The 14,366-nt window shown below is 38.0% G+C and overlaps 1 protein-coding gene across 1 annotated transcript in view; it reads left to right on the forward strand.

Annotated features, from left to right (window-relative positions):
* Nucleotides 1-299: 299 nt before the first annotated feature.
* The window catches only part of HECTD1 (HECT domain containing E3 ubiquitin protein ligase 1), a 117,540-nt gene continuing 103,473 nt past the window's right edge, over nt 300-14,366 (forward strand). The window contains exon 1 of the mRNA XM_006835365.1: nt 300-460. Coding sequence (XP_006835428.1) covers nt 321-460 — 140 coding nt within the window. The 5' untranslated portion in view covers nt 300-320. The remainder of the gene's footprint in view (nt 461-14,366) is intronic.

The following is a 14,366-nucleotide window of genomic DNA, read 5'->3' on the forward strand; positions in this document are numbered from 1 at the left end:
GCCTGTCTGTCTTTGACAAAGGCAGGTCTGGTTGCTAGTTAAGCACCGAATCAGCTTATGCTCTTGTGCAAAACTGGTGTTTATTTAGTGTGATATCTGAATGTTAAAACTGGGGAATAAAGAAAGTTGACAAGCTGCTTTTATCCAAACTTACTACAGTGTTTTCTAATTCCTAGGAGGACAGTACAAAAATTTGGTCCTAGTCAATATAACGCTAAATATTTTAAACCCAAGCTGATCAGTGTTGGACATTTAAAGGACCTTTATTTCCTTTTCCGTTTTTTTTTTTTTAATTTAAGCATAGAGGCTTTTAAAAAACCATGGCAGATGTGGATCCGGATACTTTGCTGGAATGGCTACAGATGGGACAGGGAGATGAAAGGGACATGCAACTAATAGCCCTTGAGCAGCTATGTATGCTGCTTTTGATGTCTGACAACGTGGATCGTTGTTTTGAAACGTAAGTACATCCTTTCAGTATCTTCCTTTGGGGTTGCTACAGTGACATCTGTTTTCAACCATTTGCTGCCTTCACTTTGTTTAGAAATTTCTCTGTTGAATTTAAGAACTGTCTTTAAAATGTTCTTACAGAGTTTTGCGTGTATATAGCTGAGTAATAGAATTGGTAGATGGAGTAATTCTAGTGACTGTAATTGTAATAACACAGATATGTGTTTGTTGAGTTAATTGGGAATTAGTAGGAAATACTAATTTTATGTTATGAACTGGCAAAAATTACAAATGTTTATCTTCTTTAAAGGTATCTATTTTTATACCATGAAATTGTCTTAATAACAGATGATAATGAGCATATGTTTTGAACGGGCCATTCCTTCATTGATACTAGATCATATAGCTTTGTACTTTTGTTAAAAGTAAGCCATTGTTTTATATTTTTTGGTTTGGAGAGTATACACTGGGTATTATCTATCAATTTTGGGGAGGACTATAGTAGAGACTGATTTTAAAGTTTGAAGAATGAAGCCAATTTTCCTCAGGTGTTATAATTTGAATTTGTGCAAAAATATGAAAGAACACTTATAATACTGCATAGGCTATTGAAGCCATGGGTTTCCTCTTCTATAAAGGATACTTGCTTACTTACATGAGCCATTCTGAGTTCTGAATGAATTTAGTTTTTACTATTTACTACTATTATTTTGAATTCAGTAATGTTGTTAACTGTTGTCGAGTCAGTTTTGACTCAGTGACCTGTATAGGGTTTCCGAGGAGTGGCTGGTGGATTTGAACTGCTGACCTTGCAGCTTAAATGGACCTTTGTGGTCCAGTGCATTTTCCTGCAGTGTCATACTAGGACTTCAATTCAGTAATAAGTAATTGAAAATTAGGATGTTTGTATACAAGGGGACTTTAAAAAGTTCATGGAAAAATGGAATTAAAAGATAATGGAATTTTTCCACAAACTTTTTTGGAGACCCCTTATTTGTTTTGAGGTAATTAATAGTAAATGTTTGAGATGGTTACCTAAAATTAGGTGTAATTGTCTTGTAATAAAGACTGTGCTGCTCACTAAATTGATAAAATATTTTAAATTGTATTCATTTTTGTTTGTTTCATAATCCTTGGTTGTCAGTCCCATTAAGATAGTACTGTTACTGGTGTGGGTTCTTGGTGTGGTGCTGTATGATAATAAGCATTTGACTGCAAGGTTGGTTTGAACTGCAGTGTTGATGGTTCGAATTTTGGAAACCCTATACAAGGTAACTCTGAGTTGGAACTGACTTGAAGACACTTAACAGCAACAACAATTATAACAACTGGTTTTATAATTAAGAAATTCTTGTAATCCAAAAGAAGACTCTCAGTGGGATGAACTGACACAGTGGTTGCAGCAGTGTACTCAGACATAGCAACATAGCAAGTTGTGAGGTTAGCTCAGGGCTGGGCAGTGTCTTGTACGTACATAGGGTCACTATGAGTTGGAACTGACTCATTGGCTTGGCACCCAACAACAGCAACATCCGAGCATAACAGTAGTGTTATTTCTTTAATGTTCTCTTCCAGGTTTTTTTCATGTTGTTGTTGTTGCTAAGTGCCATTGAGGTGGTTCTAATTCATAGAGATCCTGTATAGGGTTTCCAAGGCTGTTTATCTTTACGGAGAGCAGAAAGCCTCATTTTTCTCCCTTGCAGTTGCTGGTGGGTTTGAACTGCCGACCTTGTTAAAAGTCCAGTGTTTATCCTACAGAGTCTCTATGCTCCTGTTACTCATATGTAGTAAAAACAATATTAAGAAAAATGAAATTAAAGTTAAGTCAGATGCTGTGTTCTGAGAATAGAGAGTATTTCACATTGGATTGGTATCAGAGACTTTTTTGTTCTTGGTTTGTATTCTTGGAGAGCCTTACTTTATCTGTAAATTGGCAGTAACCTTTTTTCAATGGGTTCCTTGTGTGTGAGGATTAAATGAGAGAATATATGTGAATAATGTTTTGAATAAAGTGGACAACCCATTGATCAGTAGAAAGATGAGGCTTTATGCTCTTGTAAAGATTGACAGCCTTGGAAACCCTATACAGGATCACTGTGAGTTGGAATCTACTGCACACAGCCACTACCATCACCATCATCCATTGATGCTATTATTAAATATCTAATTAAAAATTTTATTTTGGAATTTAATTTCATGAAATTACTAATTTTGGAGGGTCCTTTTCAGATTCATTCAGTCAACAGAGAATGCAGGCGGGGGAAGCAACATAATGTTCATATTAGCAATTACGTTTCATATAGCAAATAGCCCTCATTTTCTCGAAGCAAATGATATCTGTATTTTTAAGGTATGTTTTTGCTTTATTGGCTAGATGAGACTGTCTGCTCCTGTAAAGATTTATAGCCTCCGAAACCCTATGAAGGGTCACTCTGAATCAGAACTGACTCCAATACACACCACCCCCACCAGCTTGTATTAATAGCTATATGTCTGTTTAGTTTGGAAAAACAGATGGTGTGGTAGAAATAGTGGCCTTTGGAATAAGATAGACTAAACTCAGCTACCTTTGTGGCACTGTGGTTAATGAGCTGGTCTGCAAAGTCATTTTGAACAGCAAGGTTGAAGGCTCGTTGCTCATCATCCGCTACTTGGAAGCCCTATACAGGGCTGCTATGGGTTGGAACTGACTTGACAGCACTTAACAAGAACAACCTTTACTGGTAAATAGTTGTGTGATAGCCTTTCAAACCTGTTTCCCCAACCTAGTGCAGTTATTGTGAAGATCAGATGGGTAATTCATGTGAAATGCCTAGCATAGTTTTTCTCATGTAATAGTTAAATGTTTGTTTGTTTTGTTTTAAACCTTTAACTTAGTGTTACATATGACTCATCATTTTTTTGTACCAATTTTCAGATTGTGTTTTGAAGCTCCATATTAATGCCTGACCTTAACCAATTTTCTAGAAAGAGTAAAATTAAATTCAAGATGAGTTTGTTTTTCTTTTTTTACACTTAATAAACAAAAAATAAGTGTCCATGTAAATGTCTAAAGGATACGTTCTGCCAGCCAGCCTCCTGCCTATAGGCATGCAGCCTTTCTCAGTCCATGGGCCTAGAGCCTACAACTGCTCTGCCTCTCCATGCCACCATCTCTGTTGTCTGTGATTTTCTTGGTAGGGACCTCACACTTTACTCATGCTGTTCCTTCTTGATAGTCCTAGGATCATCTATTCCTGAAATGAAAGATTACCTGCCCCCTCCTTTTAGTTATACATCTTCTACAATTATACTTGTGACAATTGCAATTAATCTTGCTGACAGTTATTTACAATTGAGTCATAAAATCCTATCACAATGTCCCCCATCTCCTTTCACCAGATCCATCTGGGAAAGAGGGAAGCTATTCAGTGAGGATTCTACCTTACCCACCTCATTCTGCAGCTAAGTACAGTCATGAAAGCTTGTAAGCTAGCCGCTTCATGCCTTTGTAGCCGCCCATGGGCTTCCACCTCCCCCCCCCTTTTTTTTCTGATAGCCAATATCTAAATTTCTCATCCTTATCAACCCAGTACATTGAGGAAGCAAGGTTGTTCCTTGATATTAAGAATCCTTCCATTCCGGTTGGAATTTTGAGTCACTACATTCACGGCACATAACACCACCAACAACAACATTCATAAGCAAAAGTCTAGTTCATCAAATTGTAACATTTTGCACTTGTTCACAGTATCAAATATCTTGATCTTCTTTGGTTCGAGTTCCGGTCAACTAGTCAAATGGGGACTAACTAAAAGTTTGGGAGTTCACACACACCTCCCTGCACTTCAGACCAGATGGCTGATTAACTCAGCCCTAGCCTCCAGGGACTAAGGAGCTCTGGTAGCGTAGTGGTTATGAATCGGGCTGCGAACCTTAAGGTCAGCAGTTCGAAACTACCAGCTGCTCCGCGGGAGAAAGATGAGGCTTTCTACTCCTGTAAAGATTTACACCCTCGGAAACCCTGTACAGGGTCGCTATGGGTCGTAACCGACTCCACGGCACTTAACAACAACAACAGCCTCCAGGGACTAGGTCAGTGCCCATGGGTTCAGGAATTCACACATCTTTCTAAACTTCAGAAGCTCTTCTCTTGTCTCTCTCATCTCAAGATTAGTGAGTACAGTGCAAGGGCCAAACTCAGCCATTGTATTCATGGCTGCATTTCCCCCAATTTCTCCTCACAAGTAGACCTAGTTGGTCACCATTGAGCATACTATACTGCTCAAGTGTTCCCTTTGAGTTTTGGTCCTAGAAGAGGATTTTCCCTGATGGGCTTTTCTTTCCTTGATAAACCTCCTAAGCAAAGAGCTTGTTTGGTATTCAAACAGCCAAACAGTATGTGTTTTTTCCTGTTTCCTGCAGGTCTTTCTTTCAGTAAGAATCTTCTGTTCTGTCAGCAGTTCTGGGTTGGTCTGCATGTCTTTTCAAGTGAGACTGTTCCAATTCAGAAGGTTCTTAGTGGGGTTCAGGATTCCACCTAAGGCCCCTACTCTACAAAGGCTTAACAAGAAGCCTATTTTCCTGGGCAAATTCTGTTTCCCCTTTTAGCAAATCCAGTCAGTTATAGGTTGAAGGCAGGTTTACAAGCTTTCTGTCATCAAATTGCTCAATAGAAATAAATGTCTATTTTACAACAATAGGCTGGGGAAACCAATGTCTATAAGACAGTTAAACACATAAACATTTCCCCCCTCCTTTATCTATTAAGCCTGTGTCTCAATCCATGTATCTACTCACAGAACACTTTTGTTCCAAGGTTGTGTATTAATCAGTACTGGATTCCTGGTGTGGCACTGTAGGATTAGCACTGGACTGTGAACCATGAGGTTAGCAGTTCAGACCCACCAATTATTCCTCATTAATCCTATACAGGATTGCTATGAGTCAGGATCAACTCCACAGCACTTAACAATAACAACAACAATCTCTATTCCATTTAGCCCATGCATACCTCCCTAAATCTTCCCCTATCTTCACGGTTCATCTGCCACCCTCCCTCTTCTTATGTATTGCCCTCCCTGTCCTTCTATATTGTCATCCCTGTCACGGAGTCCTGGTGTGGCGCTGTGGGCTAATACATTAGACTGCAAAGTCGTTTGACCTGCAAAGTCAGTCGTTCAAGCTTACCAGCTGCTCCTTAGAAACCCTATACAGGGTCGCTATGGGTCAGAAATGACTTGACGGTACTTAACAACATCATCACTGGAATCAAGATATATCTACCCTCTACCCAGTTAATTACTCTCATGTCCTCCCTGGTAACCATCGAAGAATGTTTCTTTTAGTATGGAGGCATTTTCATAAGCTTTTACAATAATGTCCTCATACAGTAATTGCCCTTTTGTGATTGACTAATTTCACTCAGCATAATGTCCCCCAGGTTCAATCTGTTTTATGAGTTGTTTTGCACATTCATTGTTATTTTTCAAGGTTACATAGTATTCCATTGTTTATATGTACCAAAGTTTAGTTATCCATTCTGCCATTGTTGGACTCTTATTATAAAGATTGGTTCTTGCTTTCAGTGTTATGCCATTTAATTTGGAAGGATATTTAGTAAAAAGTAGTTCTCCTTTCCTGTCCTGTCTTCTGGCTACTCAACTCTCCAGAGGCAACCACCATTAATTAATTTTTAGTGTATTCTTGAAATACCTTAGGAAGACTGTCTTGAGTCTGCATTATAAAGCTGTTGGATACAGTGGTAAAAATTTCTGTTGTATATTTATACTTAAAGATAAAAATACAACAGTGATAAAACTTTTAACATTTTTAATTCTTTCTATTTTACGCTCTGGTAGCGTACTGGTTACGAATCGGGCTGTGAACCTTAAGGTCAGCGGTTCGAAACTACCAGCCACTCCGTGGGAGAAAGATGAGGCTTTCTACTCCTATAAGGATTTACACCCTCGGAAACCCTGTACAGGGTCGCTGTGGGTTGGAACCGACTCGACGGCACTTAACAACAACAACAACATTTTACATTAAGTGTTGGAGATCTGGTGACCACCAAAATATTCTAATAGGATCGATAATAAATAATCAGAGAAATAAAATTGCGGTTACAACTGTGATTAAGTGCCATGAAGAAACAGTTAAAGGTGTTATCATACCATGTAGTTACCATCTCATGAGTGAGAGTAAGGAGTTATTCTGACAAGCTAAGGTAGAATGGTGTTTAAAGAGAAGATAGTTGAACTTCGATTCGAGTATGATAAGCATGGCATGCTTGAGGAACTTGGAGAAAGCCAGTGTGACTAGGGCAAGGAAATACTGCTGGAGAACTGTGCTAAATAAGAATAGGACAAAATCAGAAGAGTCTTAAGTTGTTTGTTGCTGTTAGTAAGTGCTGTGGAGTTGGTTCCAACCCATAGGGACCCTGTATAGGGTTTCGTAGTGGTTACAAATCGGATTGCGAACCGCAAGGTCAGCAGTTCAAAACTACCAGCTGTCCCGCGGGAGAAAGATGAGGCTTTCTGCTCCCGTAAAGATTAATAGCCTCGGAAATCTCGTACAGGGTCGCTATGAGTTGGAACTAACTCCATGGCACATAACCACCACCACCACAGGGTTTCTGAGGAGCAACTGGTGAATTGGAACCACTGGCCTTGTGGTTCAGACTGACCTTGCACAGTCCAGTGTTTATCCTGGAGTGCCATACCAGTACTCCTATGCTAAAAGTTAGGCTTTGGCTTTATTTTATGAGTGAATAGGAAGGCATTGAAATAATTTTAACTGAGAAGCTGATATGATTGTATTTATCTTTAAAAAATACTACCTTCTCTATGGAGAATAAGATGTCCTGGCCTGACGCTGTGGGCTAATGTGTTAGACTGCAAAGTCGTTTCAACTGGTACCAGGTCATTGGTTCAAGCTCACCAGCTTATTGGAAACCCTTTACAGGGTCACTGTGGGTTGGAATTGACTCCGTGGCACTTAACAACAACAACAACAACATGAAGAATACTCTTGGGGGGATTGTTAGAGAGGTTTGTTGCAATAAAAGTAGAAATGGATATATTTGAGAGAGATTTAAGAAGTAAAGGAGTGAGAACTTATTGAATGATTGAATATGAGGGGTTGAAAAGTATTTTAGATGACTCTCAAGTTCCAATAGATGCTGGTGACATTCACTGAGAACCTTAGAGGAGGTTGAGGATCATGATTTGAATAGTTGAGATGTTGAGTTTGGTTTTGGACATGTTATGAGTGAAGTACCTGGAAACATCTCAGTGGGGCTGTTGAGTAAGCAGTTGTATAAACAAGTCAGGAATTTGAAGAGCCTTGGGTCAGAGAAAAATTTTGGAATCATGAGTGTGAGGAAGTTAATTGTAGTTATTGGGTGTGATGGAGTTCTAGGGTGATTGTGGTTGTTATGTGCTTTGGAATCAGTTTTGACTCATAGCGATCTAGTTTCTGAGTAGCAGCAGGTATGTTTGAACCACCGACCTTGCAGTTAGTAGTCCAGTGCTTATCTTATAGCGCCACATCAAAACTCCTGGGGTGGTGGTTGTTGTTATGTGCCGTGGAGTCGATTCCGACTCATAGCGACCCTTTACTAGGTTTCCGAGGCTGTAAATCTTTATGGGAGCAGAAAGCCTCATCTTTCTCCCGTGGAACAGTTGGTAGTTTTGAACTGCTGACCCTGAGGTTTGCAGCCCGATTGATAAGCAACCCTCAATATTTTTGCTCTTTAAAAATTGTACCCAAAAGAATCCTTGTTTATATTGACTCTATTACTATGTAGTACATTAAAATTGAAACCAAGACGTTTAAAAGTATTCATTAATTTATTTAAAAATAATAAAACCATTGCATGTTAATATAAATTTTTTTGTGTGGAAAAAAAAAAGTAGGAAAACAGACATTATTTACATTTTTGCACATCTCTTTAAAATCTTCCTTAATAGAAGATAAATGAGTCTCATGTTGGCATCTACATTTAGTCTGTTGTATGTTATTTTTATTGAAATGTAACGAGAAAATCCAGCCTCCATGGATGTAATTGGAAAAGGAAAGAATATTTTAGTAACTTTTTTACATAATTGTAAATTTCTTCTCTGAACCATACCAAAACTCAACTAGTGATAGCTTCTCAAAAGTTAGTTATAATGTATGGATTCTAAAGCTATCAATGAACTTTTGAACTTGTTTTTTTCTTGTATTTTAAATAGATTTTTAAAACTCATACATTATTTACTGGAAAATACTGATAAACTTAGTTATGCAGATATGTCGACTGAACAGTCGTTCTACAGTATCAAAACATTACATTTGTTAATATGAGGGTACATCAAAAAGGATTGCTTCTTGTTCCAATTTATACATGCAGAGGTTTATTCCAAACAAAATGATTTTAAACATGTCTGTGATTAGTGGATAGCTGCAGAAGAGTTCTCGCAGTGATATACTTAATCTTAGACTTGTTAGGATGCCTTCAAATAAAGGTCCAATCAAAGTAGTAATGGCTTTTGATGGAATTTGCTGGATCAGTTAAATTCAAGGCAGAGAGGTTAACTCAGGAAGTTATTTATGATGACTGCTTTTTTGAATTCCAAGGGGGAATTTTGACAGATTTTTTTGAAAGACACAGGACAGTAATGGGCTTATTATGAACAAGTTTTCAGAAAACTGAAAACTGTGTTAGTGAGAAAAAGGCCAGGAAAGTTATGCTGAGGAATTTGTTTCCATCAACAAGTGCATTGTAAGGTCTGTGCTTCCAGAATTTCCTTAGGAACTTTATTGCTTCAATCCAACAGCCCCTTCAGACTTCTTTTTGTTCCCCAAACCCAGGGAACATTTAAAAGAAATATGATTTGAGTCCCTTGAGGATGCTAGTCTACTCTTTAGATGTAATGTAAATTGGAAGAGTGCATAATTCTTTGGGGAAATGTTAGAGATGAAAACCCTGCTTTAAGAAGTATGTTAACCTAGATGGAGAATATGTCAAGACGTAGTAGCTTCACATTTTGATATTTTTGTTTAATAAAAAGTTTCTGTGATTTGATAGCAGTTAATTTGACTCATCCTGGTATATATTCAAGAGTTGAGATTTAGCAAAATTGATCATTTCTTCATTAACGCTAGTCTTCAGTTGAAACTGTTTTTTTTTTTCCCTCCATGCCAGGTCTTATCAATGAAGAATATAATAACTAATAGTACAATTTAGTCCCTCTGCCTTGATTCATGCTAAAGCATTAGCAACTTTAACTGTCATTGCTTGTATACATGTCAAAACACGAAAGAAAGAATGTGATTTAAAGAAGAAAGGCCAATTGTAATGAATACTGGTGAGAGGTCAAGTAGGTTGAAGAATGCAAGGTGTCCTTTGGTTTCATCAGCATTCTCAAGGTCATTGAGAGCTGAGTGGAGTGGTGGTGGGAGGGTAGATTTGAATGTATTAAGGAGTGAATGGGATATATAGAAATGAAACAAGTGTAGGAAACTGGAGAAGTTGGAATGGAAAGAAGTGCGTTCTTTTAAAAGTCAGTAAGAAAGAAAAAAAAAAGTCAATAAGAGAAGAGAATGGATAATCTATAATGTAAGGATTCTGAGAAACTTGGAAAAAATTGGTTCTTGTCAAGAGCAGTGCCTCATAAACTGTAATGTATACAATTTGAACTACCTGGGAACTCTTGATTTAATTGGACTAGAATGGAACTTGATAGTCTGTATTCCTAATATAGTCCCGAGGAGTCATGGTGTGGCACTGTAGGATAAGTTTTATAGCCCTGGGCCCGAGAGTGTCCCAGCAGCTCTTGATTTGTCGAAGAAACCCAGGCCAGTCGAAGAGGTGAAGCAGAGTTTCAGATTTTATTAAGCTGGCTGCCTCAGAGGAGCTAATTTCTCCAGATTCTGAGCGCCTGAATACAGGACAGTGCAGATTTATATGGAGTCAGAATGGGGGAGGGGTTAGGTTGTAGACAAGTTTGAAGACAGGAAGGAAACCAGAGGATTGGTTCTGCTCAGTAGCTTGATTAACATTCTAATTTGACTCCTGGAAAGAGAGGATTGGTCCCATTCAGTAACCTGATTAGCATTTTAGTTTGTCTCCTGGGCAGAGAGGACAGTGAATGTTTTTACCTTTTCCTGTTCATAAGCACTGGACTGCTAACCAAAAGGTCAGTGGTTCAAACCCACCAACTATTCCATGGAAACCACCCTCCCTATACTGGATTGCTGTGAGTTAGAACTGACTCGATGGCACTTAACACAGAAATCTCAAAATGGTGACTCTTTTGATAGCTTTGTGGTGTTTGATGATTTTGAGTTTTATAGTTGATTGTAAGAAAATCTAATTGAAGTTAAGTGTTGCTAGAGTTCATTATTTGGTAAAATGACAGTAAGTTGTAAATTTTATTTTTATCTTTCAAGGGAATAAATAATAGAAATTTTAAAATGGTGTTGCTGTGTGCCCAATTTAATTATTTTATAGTGATTCCTTTTATTAAGTATTAAACAGGACAAAGACAAATCATCTGAATTAAGAAGACCATCACCTTAAGGCCATAATGATGTCCAAAGAATTCATGGTCACATTATTAATTATAAACATAAAAAATGAAAGAAATTAGGCACAAAGTCATGAATAGCTGCAGATCAATTCATCATTGTCCCAGGTTTGACTATGTAAATGGGAAAGGACCATGATTGGGATAAGTGCACTGTTGCACATTAGAAAAGCCTACAGGATTGATTTTTGGGCCTTCTGACTACTTTGGTCAGTGTATGACTCATTACCATGTGACCTTGGTACCACGATTTCCATTAAGGGCAAGTCCAGGCAAGCAGCTGAGGATCAGACTGTGCCTGCCTGGGATAGCTAGAGGAGTCATAGTAATCTACTTTCAAAGATGCTCTGCCTGAGTGAAAAGCTTTTTACTTTGCTCCTTAATGGTCAGAATGAATTCAGTGGAGGTGAATTTATGTCAACAGTCAAAATGGAGTTGGGGCTCCCACTTTAAATCATAGCCTTCTGCAACCCAATTGCTTAGAATTTAAGCTATTATGCATCCTGTCCTCTGATCATGGGTTTTATAAAAAATCCTGTGATCACACTTAAGATGATGTACTTTCTTCTGCATGGACTAGTTGATGGCTCCTTTAAATGGCCATTTGTTTTTGGATAAGCCTTTAAGACTCACTGGATATTTAGATACTTAAAAAAAATTTACTGGTTTGGGTTTGAATATTCTGTTTAATTTTAAAAATTGGTTAATTCTGTTACATCCAGTCAAATTTGGTGATATAAATTTAGTATGTATTTTTCAATTTTTTGTTGTTAAGTGAATCAGTTCTGACTCATAGCAACCCTCTATGAGGTTTCCAAAGAGCAGCTGGTGGGTTTGAACTGCCAACCTTGTGGTTCATAGTCCAGTGTTGATCCTACAATGCCACAACAGGATAAACTAACATTCTACATGTCCTAAGAGTAGGGAAATAGTATTCTAATGTGCTCTGGTTGGTTGTTGTTGTTAAGTGCCGTCAAGTTGGTTCCGACCCATAGCTGTCCTCTTACAGGGTTTCTGAGGAGCAGCTGGTGAGCTTGAACCACTGAACTTGCAGTTCAGATGGCTTTGTATTCTGGCACATTAACCCACAGTGTCACACCAGGACTCCTAATGTGCTCTGGTAGGATTATTCATTTTAGTTTAGCCTCTTTTGAAGTCAGTTTTGATAATATCTCTCAAACTAAAAATTTAAACAAATACTCCTGAGACTCTTCCCTTCATAAGTACCAAGGCAGGTGTGGAAAGCTTTTTTACTGTTGTACTGGTTCAAATAGTAAAAAACTGGAAACCATCTAAATGGCTGAATAATGTGTGACTATTTGTTACAGATAGAAAGATGGAACTAGATAGATCTGTGTATGTTAACATGGAAGGATGGTCAAAATATATTGATAAAGGAAATAAATTACAGAGCAGTCTTTATAGTATGATCCTACTTGCAAACAACTAAAACATAAAATATTTATTTAGAGATAATTTTCTGAAATTTTTAATTAAAAACTATTTTATTGTGTTTTAGGTAAAATTTGCACAGGAAATTAGTCTCACATTTAACAGTTTTTATACAAATTGTTCCATGACATCAGTTAAAATTTTTACAAAGTGTCTGCATTCTCATTGTTTCCATTCTGTTTGTTCAGTTTCTGTTGATCTAGCTTCCCTTCCCCTCATTGCCTTTTCATCTTTGCTTTTCAGTAAATGTTATTTGTTATTGTTGGTGGTTATGTGCTGTGGTGTCAGTTCCGAATCATAGCGACCCTGTACCTGGTTTCCGAGGCTGTAAATCTTTACAGGAGCATAAAGCCGTATCTTTTTCCTGCAGAACAGCTGGTAGTTTTGAACTGCTGACCTTGAGGTTGTTGTTGTTGTTCAGTACCTGTAGTCGGTTCCGACTCATAGTGACCCTGCACAGGATTTCTGAGGATGTAAATCTTGAAGGGAGTAGAATGCCTCATCTTTCTCCCACGGAACTGCTGGTAGTTTCGAACTGCCGACCTTGAGGTTAGCAGCCCGATTCGTAACCACTACGCTACCAGAGTTCCTTAAGAGACACATTACTCACTGTTAATATTGTTTATTTTATAAGGTAGTCTATTATTTAGGAATGTGGTGGCTCCATACAATAAACATTGCACTTCAAATTACAAAGTCAGCGGTTTGAGCCCACTATCTACTCTGTGGGAGAAAGATGAGGATTTATGTTCCCAGGAAGATTTTTTTAAAGTCTTGGAAACTGTATACAGTCAGGGTCACTATGAGTAGAAGAACCATTAACAGCAGTCTTATTATTTGTCTTTTTGTTCTCCTAAAGATTCACAGCCTTGGAAACCCTGTACAGGGTACCCTCACTGTGAGTTGGAACCAACTCCACGGCACACCACCACCACAATTATTTGTCTGAAAGGTGACTCCAGGAGTGGCTTTAGAGCCACATGCAAGGGATATTTTATGTGATTGTCTCAGGGGCTCTTCTAGTCCCTATTGGTCCAATAGATTTGGACTTTTTAAAGAATTTTAGTTGTTCCACATTTCTCTCTTATCTGTGGCTTTCTGTTGTGTCCTATTAGGTTGCTATGAGTCACAGTTGACTCAGTGACATTGGGTTTGGTTTTGGGAAGGATAGTAGCCTCAGGGATTCCTTTAGTTTCTGCTGCTTCCCCCCCCCCCCCTCATTTATTAACTTTTTATTGTGAATTGAGTGAAGGTTTTTAGAGCAGACCATCAGTTCTGTATCCAGCAAATCATATATTTTGCTTCATTGCAATGGCTGCAATCACCTCCATGTACCTGTGTTCACTTTTACTACTGCATTCTGCCCTGTGTCTACTGTTACCATCATCTTTCCTTTGCTAACTTCCCTCTTGTTATATTTACTTGCCCTGTAATACGTGTTAATGTGTCTACCCTCTAGCTTGTGAATAATTTTTCCTTTTCCCTCCCCACTGTAGTCATTATAGATTGTTTCTTTTTTTTAAGAAAACCTTTTCTTAACTTTTTACAGCATTGGTCTCACCAATATTTGTCCTTTTTTGTGATTCACTAATTTATTTCTCTCAGCACAATGTCTTCCACATTCATCCATGTTGTGAGGTGTTTTGCAGATTCATCACCATTCTTCAGCATTGAATAGCATTTCATTGTGTGTACCTACCAACGTTTGTTTAACCATTGCTCTGTTGATGGATATTTAGGCTGTTTCCATTCTTTTGATGCTTCTCTTTTTTTTTAAATCAGACAATCATGGTTTACTCTGCTGGTAAAGACAAATTAAAGAGGAATGACATCACTTTCATTGTCAAAAGCATTTTTTTTTTTCCCCTTTTTATTAAATGTTTTTATTTTGGATTGAGTGAAAGTTTACAGGGC

This window comes from Chrysochloris asiatica, unplaced genomic scaffold (assembly GCF_000296735.1).
Source record: "Chrysochloris asiatica unplaced genomic scaffold, ChrAsi1.0 scaffold00017, whole genome shotgun sequence".
NCBI lineage: Eukaryota > Metazoa > Chordata > Mammalia > Afrosoricida > Chrysochloridae > Chrysochloris > Chrysochloris asiatica.